General features: G+C 42.9%; 2 protein-coding genes across 3 annotated transcripts in view; both read right to left on the reverse strand.

Annotated features, from left to right (window-relative positions):
- Positions 1-18,285, reverse strand: part of KIAA1217 (KIAA1217 ortholog) — a 623,712-nt gene that overhangs the window by 513,380 nt on the left and 92,047 nt on the right. The gene's annotated exons all lie outside the window — the stretch shown is intronic.
- On the reverse strand, positions 6,623-9,404 carry LOC136338096 (serine/arginine repetitive matrix protein 1-like). Its single transcript, XM_066280109.1, is given in 8 exon segments — positions 6,623-6,714; positions 6,747-6,866; positions 6,869-7,133; positions 7,135-7,313; positions 7,316-7,425; positions 7,427-7,680; positions 7,722-8,143; positions 8,146-9,404. Coding segments are annotated over 8 exon segments (2,688 nt in total). The 5' UTR covers positions 9,392-9,404.

The raw sequence follows: 18,285 nt of genomic DNA on the forward strand, positions 1-18,285 counted from the left end.
CGACCGGGATCCACCTGGCATGCCCACCAGGGGGCGATGCTCTGCCCCTCCGAGGCGTCGCTCTGCCGCGACCAGAGCCACTCTAGCGCCTGGGGCAGAGGCCAAGGAGCCATCCCCAGCGCCTGGGCCATCTTTGCTCCAATGGAGCCTTGGCTGTGGGAGGGGAAGAGAGAGACAGAGAGGAAGGAGAGGGGGAGGGGTGGAGAAGCAGATGGGCGCTTCTCCTGTGTGCCCTGGCCAGGAATCGAACCCGGGACTTCTGCATGCCAGGCCGACGCTCTACCACTAAGCCAACCGGCCAGGGCCGGCAGTGGTATTTTTTAAAGTAATCCTGAATTTCAAATTTTGCTTTTTTTTTTAAGAGCAAAGTCCCTGATCTGAGCTATATACTCCTTTGGTCCTCAGGGTATATACTTCATTCTTCTATAGGACAAATCTCTGGGATATTTTCCTTTTATATTTGTTTTTCCAAATATGAAAATTCTACTGGGAAGTAGTAAAAAGACAAAAGTCTATCCTTTAAAAAAAAATCACATGAAGTCCAGAATGTAAGCAACAAAGGAAAAATGAAACCTCTCCGAAACTAATATCTAATTCTGAAGTGTAACTGCTCCCCTAGCTCCGTGAGAAGGCATCTTTCTGAAGTCAGATGACCTTTCTCATCATCCAGCCAGGGCTGTTTTGCAGCAATGTGAGCATGTTTGCAGGAAAATGAACTCATGCTCTGAAGTGCCTTATAGCAAAGGAAAACATATGGAGGATTTCCTGCTGAGGCATCGCTACCAAAGCACAGATTCGAGGGGGTGTGGTATTACTTGTTAAGGCGCTCTGTTTCCTATACTCAGCGCTATCTGCTCAGCCATGAGCCCGCAGGCCCTGCTGCTGCTCTGCAGACAACCCTGTTATTCCGCAGCACCCCAGCAGCAGAGACGACTCCCAGGAAGCGGGTCAACAGCGTGGCAGTGCCCTGTTTGTCACAGCCCTTGTTTCAATCACATGTTACCTCCAGGAGCAGATAAATGTCCACAGGACATTCTGCTGAAATACAGGCTTCTTATCCCATTTGTCTCCTCCTGGTCTCTTCACCTTCACCTCCTGCTATCCTGTCTGAGTTAAACAGTTTCCAGGTGTGCACTTTGTGAGCCCGTTCTGGAAAATTAATATAAAATGTTACCAGTGTGTTCTTTCTTTTTCCAGCCCTCTCCGGTTTGACAGTAAACTTCAGAGGACAGCACATTTCAAAACATGTTATGAAGACACTAGTCAGCTTAGGAAAATGCGACTGCACATAGGAGGAAAAGAGCGTGCCATGTAAGCGGCAGAGGCCTGTTCTCTGCCCCCACAGATGAACACTTCTTAGTTTGAAAAACAAAAACAGAAACAGTGATATCTCAAAACCTACTACTGTTGATAATGGGGTTATTTTCTTCCCTCTCAACAGCAGGGACACTGCTGCTCCTCCAGGGAGTTTTCCTCCTATTAACCTAGCAATCCCATTAACAAAGCATTAACCATGTACAGTGTTAATCTCAATTATCCTAATAATTTGCTCCAACTCCATACCCAACTTTTTCATTAAAAACTGGTCTTAAACATCTTTTAGAAGTAAGCGTGTGTGATCTTCTTTCCACATCAATGTCTCTGTGCAAAAATTTACTTTGTGGGGCAAATGCTGTCATAAGGCCAGCTGAGTGACAGTGTCAGTTATTAAAAGAAGTAAAGAGGGGTGTGTGGAAGACGGGCAAGTTGTATGTGGAACTATGGCCTATCTGTGTGGTGGGACAAAGAAAACTTACAGGGGCTTAATAAAAACTTTTTCAAAGTTTTCTGAAACAATGTTCTATATCAGGGGTCCACAACCATGACTCATGGGCCAAATCAGACCCACAGCCAGTATTTGTGAAGTTTTGTTGGAATATAGCCACACCTGTTTGTTCATATATTGTCTATGGCTGCTTTCCTACTATAATGACAAAGTTCAGTCATTATGACAGAGACTGTGTGTGGTCCACAAAGCCTACAATGTTTACTATCTAGCCCTTTACAGAAAAGGTTTGCAGACCCATCTTCTATATGATAGAGGGTCACTAGATAATGACAAATCTTTAGGCTTGCTTTTCGGAGTTGTGTATTACCTTAATCATATTTAAGAAAATGCTGATCACTCAAATGTCCTCCAACTATGTGTAAGGAGGGCTTCTTGGTGGTATGGAGTGGGGGTGGAACCCCAAGTTCCCAGGGGACAAAATGGATTGTATGGGGGTGTTGTTGGATGACACAGTCAGAAGAATTTAGACATCATCAAGGGAGAAGCCGGAGGAAAAATAAGGAAGCCTGCTTGTGAGTCAGGATGTGGAGTATTAGATGGCTGGAGCAAGCTGTCAGGAGTAAGACCTTGAGAAAAAAAATGAGTTGGACACTTTCTTTCTGGTGAAAGAGTGCCTACGTTTTCCCATTTTTTCCAGGACTTGCCCATTTTTGAAACCAAAGGTCCTTGTAAAGCCCCAGTGGTGCAATCAGTCAGCACACGGTACTTATATGAAACCAAAGGTCTTGCATCCAGGAACGTCCTCAGTCTCAAGGAACCCTGGCCGTTGGCCGTGTGACCTGCGCATGCTGGGCAGGAAGCCGTAGAAGTTAGCTGGACAGAAAGTCTTGAAGTGCAGTAGCCACACTTCCCAAAGACCAGTACCTTCCGACCTCAGAGAGCTTAGATAAGAGGCAGGGAGCTACTTGGTGATACAGGTGGCCACTGGCGAAAGACACAATCTCTGTTCTCATTGTTTAAGTGATCTCACTGCAAGAACTCACACTGTGTGAACAGGAAGAGAATATTGTCAGAACAATCTGTATACAAGTGTGAGATCATCCGTCCCACTGGATAGTGTTTAGCCTGGCCTTTTCACCCAAAACCAACCTGCATTTTTTCCAGACCAGCTGACCTGCTTAGTTTGATTACTGTCCGTAACTTTGAACTCTCAGCTCTAATTTCCCAAACTCCAGAGCCATCCCAAACATTGCTTTTTTAAAATTCATTTTAGAGAGGAGAGGGAGAGACAGAGAGAGAGAGAGAGAGAGAAGACAGAGAGAGAAGGGGGGGAGGAGCTGGAAGCATCAACTCCCATATGTGCCTTGACTAGGCAAGCCCAGGGTTTCGAACCGGCGACCTCAGCATTTCCAGGTCAACACTTTATCCACTGCGCCACCACAGGTCAGGCCATTGCTTTTAAGTTTATTTCCTTATCTATGAAACAAGGAATGCTGATCCAACTTTCTAGGCTCCAAATGTAACTACTTTTTTTTTATTCATCATCTATCAGTGAGAACATCAAATATTTCTTGAGCTGCTACTATATTCTAGGCACTGTACTAAGCTTAAGGCATAGGGCTGAATCAGGTAAACAAGGTGTCTGACATCATGAGAGAAAAAAGAAATCTAGAAACATACAAACAGGATGATTTCAGACTGTGGTAAGTGTTTGGGGACAAAAAAGCAAGGTGGTCTGCTATAGAATAACTGGGTGGTGAGGGGATTCCAGCCTAGACAGGGTGGTCGGAGGGAACCTTTCTGAAAAGGGGACATTCTAGCTGAAGGCTGGAAGCTGAGAAGGAGTGGGCTGTACAGGGAGCTATGAGAGCTGTAAGTTCAAAGACAGAAAGGTAAGAAGACGCATGGCATGTTCCTCAAACCAGAAAGGACACTGGCGTGGCACAGTGAGCAAGTGGGGAGGGTTAGACGGGCAGAGACCAGAAGGTATGTGGTCTTATAGGAATGATGAAGAGATTTAGAACTTTTCCAAGGGTAAGGTGAACGAAGCAGGGGAATGTCTGTGATCTGATTTATGTTTCAAAAGGATTTCTCTAGCCCTACAGCCAAGTATGAGCTGGAGGGGTAAGAGCGAAAAACAGATCAGGTGAGAGAGGGGTGTTGTCTGCAATAAAATGGCACCGCTAGTATTCAAGGGAAGAGAACATTTTTGAGATGTATTTGCGGGTACAGCAAATGTGCCCCAGTCACAGTGGCCTGAAATCACCTTGCTTAGTTGTTCACACGTTAATTTTTCATTTCCACCCACTTGAGGGAAACTCCAGAGAGCGGGGACCAAATCTCTATCGGTTGCGACCATATGGCAAACATCCAGCACACACCTCACACGGAGAAGGAATGCCTGTTATTCTGCCAGCTGCACATTAGGTGTGAACAACAACAAAAAAAGCTATGACTGAGCAGGTGGGTCTCAGAGCCATGGAGTGGGAAGAGAGTGCGCTGGTTTGCCGAGAGCTAGCTTTGCGGCTGGAGTTTGCATGGGGGAGGAAACAGTAGGTCGGCTCAATCGGCATCTCTTCCAAATCCATCTAGAGGGCTTCCTTCAAGGTAGAGCTTGGGTAGCTGAAAAGAATGTTTCTTAGATGCCCTTGCAGCCAGTGCTCTGCTAGTCTCACACATGCTCACAGACTTAATTTGGTCCTGACTGAGGGGAGGAGTGATAGCACAGGATGCTTCCATTCTGCAGGTATGAGTTAGGCCAGCACGGCTCCCCAGCTAATGGGCAGGCCAGCTCCACAGGCTGTGAGAAGAGCCCCAAGTCCAGAAGGGCCGGCCCCCTACTTGTCGATGCTCTGTTGCTGTCTTATTTCCTACTAATTTTGAACAAAGGGACATTTTCATTTTGCACTGCATTTTGGAGACCAGCATTTTTATTTCCCACTGGGCTGTACAAAGAACACAGCTCTTCCTGCCAACAGTCCTGGGTCAGCCCTCCAGTCTGGAGGGAGCAAGGACCATGTGCTCCTAGAACCCGCAGGCAACAGCTTCCAATTCTCTAGATATTGCCTCAGGTGCCACAACCCAGGATCCAACAGCTGGGGCAGTGGCTCCTGGTCCTTATCTTCCTGGTCTTCCTGGTCTTCCTGGTCATGACCGAGGGAAGCCAGCTCTGCTCACGGGAGTATGTCAGGAGCCATTTGGGGAGGCCCAGCCTAGGCCCTGATTCCCTTTCTGTTTCAAATAGAGTGGGTGCTGATATCTTCTGCAACGCTCATTCCCAATCAAGGGCACACTTGGAGGAACCATCTGGCTTCTTAAAGAGCTTTTTTCCTGTTTAATCATCAGACTTCACTCTGTTGAGATTGTAGAATTTATTGGGGCATTTAGAGATTCCATGTTCTGGACATGCTTTTTATGGAGTGGGGAGCCTGAATAGCTGTTTAGCAGGGGTGGACTTGGGCATATTAGTTATGACTTTTAATTGCAAAGATGCATTCTTTTCCTTACTGATATACTGTTGGTTCCCTACTGGTGGACCCATGAGCATAGCCTGTCTACATTTTCACTTGGATGTCCATGTGACAGGTGAAATATGAGCAAGCTAGTAGTGTATCAGTTACCTGTGGCTGCTGTAACAAATCATTATACACTAGGTGACTTAACACAGTAAGAATTTATCCTTTCAAAATTCTGGAGGCCAGAAGGCCCAGATCAAGGTGCCAAACTCTATAGCCATCCCAAATCATCCCAAACCAGCCCCTCCAGGGCTCGTCCCTTCTGGAAGTCCTGAGGGAGAGTTTGTCCCTTGCCTCTCCTAGCTTCTGGCATTGCTGGCAAACCTTGGCTTTTTTTTTTTTTTTTTTGAATTCTTTTTTTTTTTAAATTTAGAAATTTATTCTGTTTAATCCACAAGCTTTATATAGCTTTAGTTTAAAAACAAACAAACAAACTCAACAACAACAAAAAAACCCAAAAAGAGTGAAAACAAGACACTATTTCAAAGCCTGGGCTCTTCCAGCCTTCCAAATACAAGAGCTTGGAAAGTTGTATATACCAATTGGAAAAATAAGACAAAATTATGAATGGAGCCATGGCATTTCAGAAACAGAATTTATGTAACTGAAGGATCCTTCCTGGGACTAGTTAATTGCCTTCACAAAAAACCACAACAGAATAGACTGAAGGATCCTTCCTGGGACTAGTTAATTGCCTTCACAAAAAACCACAACAGAATAGAATGAAATTCCAGTGTTCCAAATCAATTTCTTACACATCAATAATAACCCCCAGTGTCCTGGCTAACAACATGCTTTCATTTTCTGTCTCATCCTAGAGTTTGAATCCTGACTCATTTCAGCAGAGACTCCACAGGCAACAGGAAAGATTGTGGCATTAAACTAAGTTTATACTTTTGTCATAGTTCAACAACTTAATTCTGGGCAACTGTAAACCATACAAGGTTGGAAGCATCATAACGTAAATGGGTGATAAGACTCAAATGAGAAAAAGGAAAAAAAAAAGAGAGAGAACCTCTGGGAGTAGCCAGGGGCATTTAAAGAAACCATAAGGATGCCAGCAATATTTAAAGCCCCCTTTTTAAAAAGGGGTCTTTTTTGGCTTAAAATATTCCACTCTAAATGAATTTATGTCAGCTGTCAATGAAATAATGTCACTAATACATCTTGGACACCTTTTGCAATGTAAATCCATGCCTTTTTTTTTTACATGGTGAACTTCAACCTAGCAATTATTACAACAAATGTTATAGTCTAAAGTTCAAACACATTTTTAGCAATTTTGAAATTGAATTGAGTACAAACCAAATAAAATTTACATCCTAACAAACATTTCCACCTAAGACAGTAGAGACACTTGAGCCTTCCTCATGGATCGCAGGGCCTTTTTCCGCAGGTGCTTCTCTAGGTCGTCAAGGTTATCCTGTGCTTCTCTAGGTCGTCAAGGTTACCCTCAGCTTCACTCTCAGTCTCCTTCCGAGGCTCTGGCTCCGCCTCTGGTTCTTCCTGTGCTGATGTGGTAGCAGGAGCAGCAACGGCTGCAGGGGTTCCGGCGGCTGCAGCAGCTGCAGCCACAGCCTTTCTTTCTTGTGTTTTTTGTGTTTCTTGTCCTTCTTTTTCTTTCCACCACCTTCTTGGTCTGAATTCCTCGCCGGTGATGGGCTTGGTGTTGTTGGGCTTTTAGCTTTTCTGACCTGTACCGCTGGTGACCAGTTGGTAGAGGGCGACTGAGACTGGACAGGAGAGGGGGGTACAGGGGGTTTTTTAGTTGCTGGCTCAGGAGACCTTGAGACAGATCGGGAGGGTGAGACTCTCCTTACAGGCTGAGGGCTTGGTGAGGCAGCTTTTTTTCATCTTTTTGGGCTCCGGAGTCCTGGAGACTCTCCTAATGGGCCTAGTACTTGGAGATGGGGGCTGCCTTCTTTGGGGTGATGGTGATGGTCCTCTTCGAAGGGGCGGAGGACTTGAGGAGGTCTGAGGAGCTCGAGGCCGTGGTGAGGGCGAATGCCGTGTGTTTGGTGACCGGGCCCCCGGGTAGACCGGCTTGGAGAAGACCCTTTCCTCTGCTTTGATGACAGTGAAGGTGAACGTCTCTTGGTGGGTGGGGAGCTTCTTTGTTTGGGAGGTGGAGAATGGGAGACCCATTGGTGGTGGAGAGGGTGATGCCCTTTGTTTAGGAGGGGGTGGGGGAGAAGCTGTTCTTCTCTTTGGGGGCGGGGAGGGAGAATATCTTCTCTGTATTGGAGGAGAGTATCTTCTTGGGGAAGGTGATCGCCGACGTGGGGGAGGAGGAGTCCGTCGTGGTGGTGGTGTGGGGGACCTACGTCGTCGAGGAGTTGGAGCAGGAGAGGGAGAACGCCGCTGTCGGGCGGGTGGGGGCAGGGACTTCTCCTCCGTCTATCACTTTTAGTCATTGGCGACTGCCATCGCTTTCCCACCTGCATCCTAGGGGAAGGCTCTTTCTGGCGCTTTCGAGGTGATGGAGAGGCACTCCGGGAAGGTGAACGTCTCCGCCGCCTGCCTACCTCACCGTTCTTCACGTGGGACCTTTTGGGTCGCTCATCTTCTGAGGAAGAGGAGGAGCCAGAACCAGACGAGGACTGCTGGTTCTGTCGTCTATACTGATGTCTCTGCTGCACAGAGTCTGCTGCAGCCATTTTGCCACCTTTATCTTCTTCTGATTCAGATAACTCTACTTTTCTAGGCTTGGGTGCTGGTGAAGGGGACTCTCTTTTTTCTGTACCTTTATGTTTTGTCACTGAAGTTCTCCCTGGAGAAACAAAATCACGGCTTTTCCTTGTTCGGTTTGACGGCTGGGGTGTCGGGGAATGACGAGTTTTTGGTGGAGGAGTTGCTGGGGCGATGGCCTGTGCGGTCGCCTTGGGGGACTTGCCGAAGGAGACAGCCTCCGCGCTTTTCGAGGGGGGCTGGATGTCCTCTTAGGAGGCTTCTTTGGCAGTGACCGGGAATGAGACGAAGAGGAGGAGGAACTACTCCCAGACAAGGATGCTGATGAGCGCCTTCCTCGCCTCACTGGAGATCTGCTCCTTCCGAGCCTGGGTGGAGGAGGCATTCGTCTGGGCGGAGTTCTTCTTCGAGGAGAGGGCCGCCTTCCTGGGCGTGGCCGCCTTCCAGGTGAGGATGGTCTTGACCTGGGTCTGTGGCGCCGTAGAGGTCTAGGAGGAGAAGGGGAGCGAGAACGTGTCCGGGATCTGGATTTGGAACGTGACCGGGGTCTGGATTTGGAACGTGACCGGGGTCTGGATTTGGAACGTGACCGGGATCGTGGTCTGGTCTTGTCCTTTTCCTTTTCTTGTTTGGAATTTTTCTCTGGAGAAGGTTCTTTAGGTTCCGGTACAGGTTCAAGCTTGGGAACTTTCAGGATGTCACTAGTACAAGTGGCCTCTTGTACTGAAGGTTCTTTTACTTTTGCTGATGGTTCTGGGAGCTCTGGAGTTTTTTCCTTCTTTTCTGGAGCAGGGGAAGGACTGTGATGGTTCTGTGACGGGAAGATCGAGAATGACTGCGCTCTCTCTCACCTGACAGGGGAAAATCGTCTTCTAGGGGAAGGAGACCTGGATTTGCGTCTTCGAGGGCTTCGTGACCTCTCTCTTTTTTCTCTGCTGCTTTCTTTTTCTTCCTTATCCCTCTTATCGTTGTCTTCATCTTGTTTTTTCATAGATGCCAACTTTTCTTGCTCAATCTGTCTCTGTTTTATTTCTTCTTTCTTCAGTTCTAGGAAAGCAGAGGGAATTCCGGCGATGTTTTCTTGTGCACTTAGGAGCAGGGGCCACAGTTCTCCCATAAATTCTCTAGCATTTTTTCCATTCAAAAACCCAGTCAGGTTGATTTGCATCATTTTGGAGTCTGGATTTTTCACTTCCAGCTGGTTGAATATAAACTCAATCACAACATTATCTTCAAACCCAAGGATTTCTGTTAGTCGTTTTGTTATCCAAGGCTTTACAACTTCCAAATTTACTTTGCTCATATCTACCTTTTTTTCTAGGCATTCTGCAAATTTCAGCTGCTTCAGTAGCTTCTTCTGTTTGTTCCTGAGCTGATTATCCTGTTCTGCACTTGTTCCATGGAAGAATCCCAGGTCCATCTTGCTGCCGTGCTCGGAGATCGCTCCCTATCCCCCCCCCTTTTGGCATTCTTTTATCTTTTATCTATTCTGTATCTTTGGTCTTTGCATGGTCTTCTCTTCTGTGTGTGTCTGTGTTCTTCCTCTTCTATTCTTCTAAGAACAAGGTCACTGGATTTAGGTCCAAACCTAATCTATTATGACCTCATCTTCATTACATCTACAAAGACCTTATTTCCAAATGAGGTCACCACATTCTGAGGTGCTGCGGGGAACACTATTCAACCCATGATACCAAGGTATAGATCTGAGCATACAATCCAAAATAAGGTCACTTAGTCTACACAGAAGTCAAACATTCTGGCCTCAAAGCTGTCTGTTCCTGATCAACGAAACCAACCAGCTACAGATACAGAGTCTAGAAAGACTTGGTGATGCTGACCAACCATACTATAGTGGAAGACAATGAAAGACCCCACAGTTTGTTTTACTTTTAAACATATCTTATCTCCTGGTACTTCTGTATATATAGTGACATCTTGCTTTCTTTCATTGCATTTGTTGTCAGAAAATATTAACTAGTTGTGGGAAATGTCCATTACTACCCAAAATAAACCATAAAGAATACCAACCCTCTCAAGTAAGTTATTTTCATCTAAAATTTTCTCCATGAATATACCCCTCTGATTTTGTTCTGCCTAGAAAAATTTCCATAATAGTACAAGTAAAGGACAAGTATTTGTGCATAAGAGACAAAGGTTGGGTAAAATCATTGAAACTAATGTGGCTCCACTTGTGTGTTATGATGATTATTTACATTTCACAAATCAAAAAATAATTTATGGTATTTTAGATACTATTTTTTTCTAGTTCAATAAGATCTACTTCCTTAAACCTGAAGAAGCAAGTATTTTCCACCCCCAAAGATGAACGCCCAAAATATAGCTTTAGGGCATAGAAGAGAAGATTGCATTATTAAAATAGACAAAAGCCATCCCATCAGAACTCTTCTATCGTTTTTCACTGGGCACATCTTACCATGAGAAAATTACTTTTATCAGGCAATACTGAAGATATGTATTCCTTCTTATTCCATTAATTAAACTGTAATACAATCACTTGGGTTACTCATAACCAATCTTTGGAAGATTAATATAGAATGCGATTCCTTTGCTCATATTTGGCTTCTGCATAGAAATGACACGACTATAAAGTTTATGTTCCCATAATGTATAAGAATTGTATTTTGCACCGAATAGCTAACATAAAAAATAACTACTGGTATAAACAACCATTTTTGGCATACATTATTAATGTGTCACTGAAAATACTAATACAATACCCATTGTAGCTACAAAAACTGAATACTTAATTTATAAGAATGCATAAAGAAAAATATTACTAAAATTATGTCATATCAGAAAGAATAATATAAAAATAGATTTTGGATGTTGGCTATCAAATTACCTCATTTTTAATATGCACTTTGAAGAAATTAAAACTTGCATTGTTCTAACCTAAGTACTTGCTTTATTCCTGGATCAATCATTTTAGTCATCATTATTCCTTTAACTTTTAGGTTACTTCCTCTCTTTTTCAACACTCTTCATTTCCCCCTGAATGTCCTTCTGGATTTCTGTTGATTTCAGATCTGCCCTAGCTTACTTTCTGCTGTTCCCCAGTTTCCATCTGTTCGCCATTCTGCTGGTTTTCTCCACTACAGTTAACACAAAAAGAGAATAACAACAAAAGATGGCAGCCAAACAGACACCATAAAACTGTGGATCAGTGTAAATCCTGCTCAGCAACAGACCCAGCTAACTTAAGCATGTTTTTTTTTAAAAAAACCACAATTCAACTGAGAAGTTAAGAAATTAACTTCTATATTCAACTAGCTATATAAGACAAGGTAGTCATCACAATGGAAAAGGAAAAGGCAACTGGAAAGGTAGACAAAGGACTGTATAAGTTTTTTTCTGTTTGCGACATTAAATAATTTAAACATCCACAGAAATGTTTTGTTTGTTTTGTTGTTCTCATGATGTTGATCCTAGTTCTCAGATCATTAATGAAAAGAGTGACAAGTAAAATTATTTGAGATCATTTTGCTTTTTCTTCAGTCTTGATTCATCATTGGATGTTGCCTAGATTCTCATGTACTTTTTAATCTAGGAGACATATTTAGATCTTGGCAAGTTTGAGCTGACCTATGGGGTAAAACACAGTTACACAGCAATTACTGCTTCTTTAGCATTCAGGTATATTACATCTGTTGCATTCCCCTTATCCTTTAATTTTATCATTCCATAAAAAGGCAGTTGAGTTAGTAAAACATTATTTCTTTATATATATATATATAAAGTGATTTTTTTTAGAAATTAAATTGAATGAGGTGACATTGATCAACTAGAGTACATAGGTTTCAGGTAAACATTTCCATAGCATTTGAACTGTTGATTGTGTTGTGTGCCCATCAGCCAAAGTCAAATCATTTTCTGTCACCTTATATTTGGAATTTCTACTCCTCATTTTTCTAAACTTTAGTTGGCTTAAAGGCTTCTTTTCTATTAATATTTATTTTAAAATGGATTTAAGCTAGGCATTCTGGAAAATAACTTTAAAGATGTATTTTGTTAACATCTTTTAAAACTAAAAGTACCACATTTTTTCCTTTCCCTTTAGCTGTTATTTACCATGCAGCCCACTATATCTTTTGAAGCTTAAGAACTCTTCAGTCATTGCCTTTGCCAGATAGTACAGTTGGTTGGAGCACCGTCCTGATACACAAAAGTTGTGGGTTTGAACCCCGGTCAGGGCACATGCAAGAACAGATTGTTGTTTATCTCTCCCTGTCCTCTCTTTCTAAAATCAATAAGTAAATTTAAAAAAGAACCCTTCAATCATTGAATGCTAGTTAATAACATTAACATAAATATCATGTGTCCTTATCTGTTTTTGTCACCTAAATATGATACATTTGGTTGTGAGGTAATCCTAGTATTTCAGTCCCTACCTCAATAGCGGTTAGTATTTTTCTGAAGATGTGTGATTTTCTTTTGTTATAAACAGTCTCTATGGTTACACAGTTGCTCACACCTGGTAGATAAAACAGCCTGCCTTAGGATAAGAGGTCAAACCTGATACTTTCAGGCTTCCAGAACCTTCCTGTAGCATCTCTCTCTTCCCTCTTCCCTGCCTTAACATGGGATGCTTACTGGGTGTTCTGAATGCTCTTATGAATGAACCACCACACCTGCCTTTTCATGAGCAAATGATTCCACCACCTGTTGTGATACAGAGTAATGTGAACCAATCCACCTATGATGGGGTGAGTTAGTAATTTTTAACATTTTCTTTGGTGTCTTCATAAAATTCCAAGTAAAAACTATTCTAAAAACTTAAAGATAGAAATACACCTTAGGTGAACCCGTTAGATCAGGGGTCGGGAACCTATGGCTCGCGAGCTAGATGTGGCTCTTTTGATGGCTGCATCTGGCTCACAGACAAATCTTTAATAAAAAATAATAACATAAAAAATATAAAACATTCTCATGTATTACAATCCATTCATTTCCTACCGTTCATGTTCATGGTTGTGGGTGGCTGGAGCCAATCACAGCTGTTCTCCAGGACAACACCAAATTTTTATTAGATAATATGTAATGTACACGGGTTGTTGTATGGCTCTCATGGAATTACATTTTAAAATATGTGGCGCTCATGGCTCTCTCAGCCAAAAAGTTTCCCGACCCCTGCCTTAGATTTTTCCACACAAGATTCTCCACTGGGCAAAGTGAAATACACAGCAACCTTAACAAAATGTTGGTTTACTAATTAAAAAAATCAAGTTTCTTGTTTTTCTGTCTGGCTACAGTACATTTTAAAAAATAGACTGTATTTTTTATTGCAGTGAGGTTCACAGAAAAATTGAGCAGGAAGTACAGAGGTCTCACACATCCCTCTCCTGCCCCACTCATGGCTTCCCCCACTGTCAACATTGGCATCAGAGTGAGACATTCATTATAATCTACGAACCTGCATTGACAAATCATTATCACCCAAAGTCCATAGTTTACATTTCAGTTTACTCTTGGTGGTGCACATTTTATGCATTTGGACAAATGTATGATTACCCACTATTATAGTGTCATATAGAATAGTGTCGCTGCTCTAAAACTCCTCTGTGCTTTGCTTATTCATCCTCTTTTCTCCCAATCGCTGGAAACCACTGATATCTTTATTGTCTTGATTGTTCTACCTTTCTCAGAATGTCATATAATTGAAATCATATGGTGTGTAGCCTTTTCATATTGATTTCTTTCACTAGTGACATTAAAGTTTTCTCCATGTCTTCTTACCATTTGAAAGTTCATTTCTGGAGAGTGACGTCACGGAAATGGCGCCGTGAGCAGCGCGTCCGACAGATCTCCCCTAAATCACAACAAATTTATCAACTTTCTAGAAACAGAAAAATTTATCCTCGGAGCATTCCAGAGTTCCACACAAACTGAAAGTGAAAGGACTGTTATCACTTGAATCTGAGAGACGAGGGTGTGGAGGAAGCTACCGCAGCGACGTTCATTCAAGCCGTGAGGGAGTGCGCCTGTGGTGAGTCAGCCCACACTCGGGAGCCACGAGTAGCCGCGGGTGCACGCCCGGTATGGTTGCAGAGCGAGCACTGCCCACACTCCGGAGCGGCGAGCAGCCACCGGCGTGCCCGGTCCGGTTGCAGAGTGAGCACAGCCCACACTCAGGAGCCGCGAGCAGCCGCGGGCGTGCGCCCCGTCCGTTTGCAGAGCGAGCACCGCCCACACTCAGGAGCGGCGAGCAGCCGCTGGCGCGCACCCCGTACAGTTGCAGAGCGAGCACCGCCCACACTCGGGAGCAGCGAGCAGCCGCCGGCGCGCCCCGGTCCGGTTGCAGAGCGAGCACCGCTAACGTTCCCAGCGGCCCGCGCACTGCGAGTGAGAGTCGCCAGCCACCGGTGCCCGGAGCACGCCATTCGCGCGTGTGCCCTGGCATTCCACACGCCCAGAGCACCCTACTGGCCCGCACACCCAGGGTGCCCCATTATCCTGCGCCTGGTGTGATCCAGCCGCCAGCGGCAGAGCGAGCGGGAGAGGCACCAGGGTGGTCTTCTACTTGGGAGATCCTCTCCGTGGGCAGGGCACCTCACCCAGCCATTCAAGCTAACAATCAAGCGTTGGGGGAGGGGCGCGCGCAGGCAGCCTAAAATACCTTCGGGAGCACAGCTGCGACCCAATCACTGAAATTAGCTTAACCCATGAAATCTGCGCACCCTCGGTTCTAATTGATAAGATCTCTCTCAGTTCAGCGACCCAAGACAAGAGGCGTGATATTTTTTAGTGCCTCTCGCTAAAGGGGCGGGGGCAACTTCTGATTGATAGAGCCTCCATATTCAGGGATAAACGCTAACAAGAGGGACTTGGCAGATAATAAGATCTATACTACACTAGTCGCAAGCAGAGACTAGTGCCTCTTCTTCCCAGCCAAAACAGGCTACAAAGTGTGGAAAGCCTGCGTTGAGAGGTCCAACTGAATGCTAGGCGCTGAACAGTCACCTTGACAACAATTGACTCCCACCCCCGCCTGATTACACTGGAGGCCCTGACCGCCAGAGCCTTTCCCAAAGCCTTGCACTGAGTGGGGATAGAGTGGGGATTTCCCAGCTCTTTGAGCCTCTTACTCCCCAGGCAGAAGCAGTTGCAGCCTTATAGCTGGATCACCAGGCTGCTAATTCAGGAAGGGGGGACTAGGAGAGAGAATCCAGGAAAGCAAACTCTCTCATCGTTGGACCCTGCAAACGCCAACAAGCCTTGACTACCAGCAAGACTAAAGCCAATTATATGACATTGCCATAGAATCCCATCAACTGCAAATCCCTACCTAAGTGTGACACAGGGGCAGAGCCTGGGGTACAGAGTCACCAACCAGGAAGAGGGAGAGAAAAGAAAAAGGAAGAAGTTAACCTCTCAAAATCAAAAAAATCCACAGACTTTACAACTTGTTCCACTAATTTTTTTTTTTTTGTTGTTTGTTTCTTCTATCTTATTGCCTTTATTTCCTCCACCTCGGTCCTTCTATTCTCTGTCCATCTTATGCTTCCCTTTTCTTGAACTACACTACCCATGAGTGTTACATTTTATTTCTCTTCTTCATCCTCACCCTCCTTTAAGGTTATACTCCAAAACACTTAACTCTCACTCTCTCCTCTTTTGTTTTTTTTTTGATTTGCTTTATTTTGTTTTTTTCTCTTCCTTTTTTATTTCTTCCTTTGTTTTTCTCTTTTTCTTATTTTTTCCTTTCTATTTGTTTTTTCTTTTCTCGTTTTACTTTCCTCCCATTTAATCCACAATCACGAACAAATTAGTTAATTTGGGACTCAAGGCTTTTTTTGGCTTTATTTTTCTTTTATGCTTTTGTTTTTGTTTTTTTTCTTGTTTGTTTATTTTTGTGGCATTTTGGGTCCTCCCAACCCAAGGTCTCCATTGTATTTAGTCTTCGCTCCACTTAATACAACAGATTTTTACATATTATTTTTATTTTTTTTCTTCTTTATTATTCTTTTTTTGGTCCTTTTTTCTGGTTCCCTCTTATCCCTCTCATTATATCTCTTAGTTGACCATCACTTACAAGCAAATCATCTTATGCTTGTCTAAAATTTTCTTCCTTTTTTTTTTTTTTTTTTTTTTTTTTTTTTTTTTTGCATTTAGTAGGTCCCTACTCCCTTTTTTTGCCCCTTGAACTCTTCACCCCAAATCAGGCCCTCCATTATAGGCACGATATTTCCCTGAGGAGGGGAGAGGAAGGAAAAAGAAGAAAGAAAAAAAGGGGAAAATAATAAATTATTACTGTTTTTTTTTGTGGGGTGTTTTACCTTTTTTTTTTTTTTTACTTTTTACTCTTTATTAATTCTAATTAGTGCTATCAACAAGACCACCCTCAGATGCCAATAAGAAAGAGGGAATCGAATATTATGGATACAAAAGAAAGAGAGGTAACACAAATAGATGTGGAAAAATCTATGGAGAAAAGACTAAACATATTGGAAGCCTTGGAGCTAAATGACAGAGAATTTAAAATAGAAATCTTAAAAATACTCAGAGATATACAAGAAAACACAGAAAGGCGATAGAGGGAGATCAGAAAACAACTCAATGAACACAAAGAATATATTACCAAGGAAATTGAAACTATAAAAACAAATCAAACAGAAATGAAAAACTCAATTCACGAGCTGAAAAACGAGGTAACAAGCTTAGCTAACAGAACAGCCCAGATTGAGGATAGGATTAGTGAAATAGAAGACAAACAACTTGAGGCACAACAGAGAGAAGAAGAAAGAGACTCAAAAATAATAAAAAATGAGAAAGCCCTACAGGAATTGTCTGACTCCATCAGAAAGAATAACATAAGAATAATAGGTATATCAGAGGGAGAAGAGAAAGAAAATGGAATGGAGAATATACTCAAACAAATAATAGACGAGAACTTCCCAAGCCTGTGGAAAGAACTAAAGCCTCAAATTCAAGAAGCAAACAGAACACCGAGTTTTCTTAACCCCAACAAACCCACTCCAAGGCACATCATAATAAAGATGACACAAATCAATGACAAAGAAAAAATTCTCAAGGCAGCCAGGGAAAAGAAGAGTACAACATATAAAGGAAGACCTATTAGATTATCATCAGATTTCTCAGCAGAAACTCTACAAGCTAGAAGAGAGTGGACCCCAATATTTAAAGCCCTGAAAGAGAGGAACTTTCAGCCAAGAATACTATACCCATCAAAGTTATCCTTCAAGTATGAAGGAGATATAAAAACATTCACAAATACAGAAAAGATGAGAGAATTTATCAACAGAAAGCCCCCACTCCAGGAAATACTAAAGGGGGTTTTCCAACCAGATTCAAAGAACAAAAGAAAACAACACCACAAGTAACAGCTCCACCAAGAACACAATAAAACCAAACTTAAACTGTGACAACAAAGGAAAAAAAGGGGGGAGAGGATGGAGATCAACAGTAGCAAAGGACGATGAAGTGCAGAAATACTTATAAGATAGGGTACTACAATGAATATGGTAGGTACCCTTTTCATTACTTAATGGTAACCACCCTTGAAAAAACCACCACAAAAACACTTGACTTAAAAAAGGTAGCAACAGAGGAAAGAAGTATGGAACACAAACAAACAAAAACAAATGATAGAAAAACAAAAGAGAAGAATCAAACTAGATACAAAACTAACAGAAAGCAATTTATAAAATGGCAGTAGGGAACCCACAAGTGTCAATAATTACACTAAATGTAAATGGATTAAACTTACCAATAAAAAGACACAGAGTAGCAGAATGGATTAAAAAAGAAAATCCAACTATATGCTGCCTACAAGAAACACATCTAAGCAACAAGGATAAAAACAAATTCAAAGTGAAAGGCTAGAAAACAATACTCCAAGCAAACAACACCCAAAAAAAAGCAGGCGTAGCAATACTCATATCTAATAATGCTGACTACAAGACAGAAAAAGTACTCAGAGACTAAAATGGTCATTTCATAATGATTAAGGGGAAGTTGAATCAAGAAGACATAACAATCCTTAATATATATGCACCAAACCAAGGAGCACCAAAATATATAAGACAGCTACTTATTGACCTTAAAACAAAAACTAACAACAATACAATCATACTTGGAGACCTCAATACACCGCTGACGGCTCTAGATCGGTCATCCAAACAGAGAATCAATAAAGATATAGTGGCCTTAAACGAAACACTAGAACACCTGGATATGATAGACATCTACAGGACACTTCATCCCAAAGCGACAGAGTACACATTTTTCTCTAGTGTACACGGAACATTCTCAAGAATTGACCATATGTTGGGC

Source organism: Saccopteryx bilineata, chromosome 5 (assembly GCF_036850765.1).
Source record: "Saccopteryx bilineata isolate mSacBil1 chromosome 5, mSacBil1_pri_phased_curated, whole genome shotgun sequence".
Classification (NCBI taxonomy): Eukaryota; Metazoa; Chordata; class Mammalia; order Chiroptera; family Emballonuridae; genus Saccopteryx; species Saccopteryx bilineata.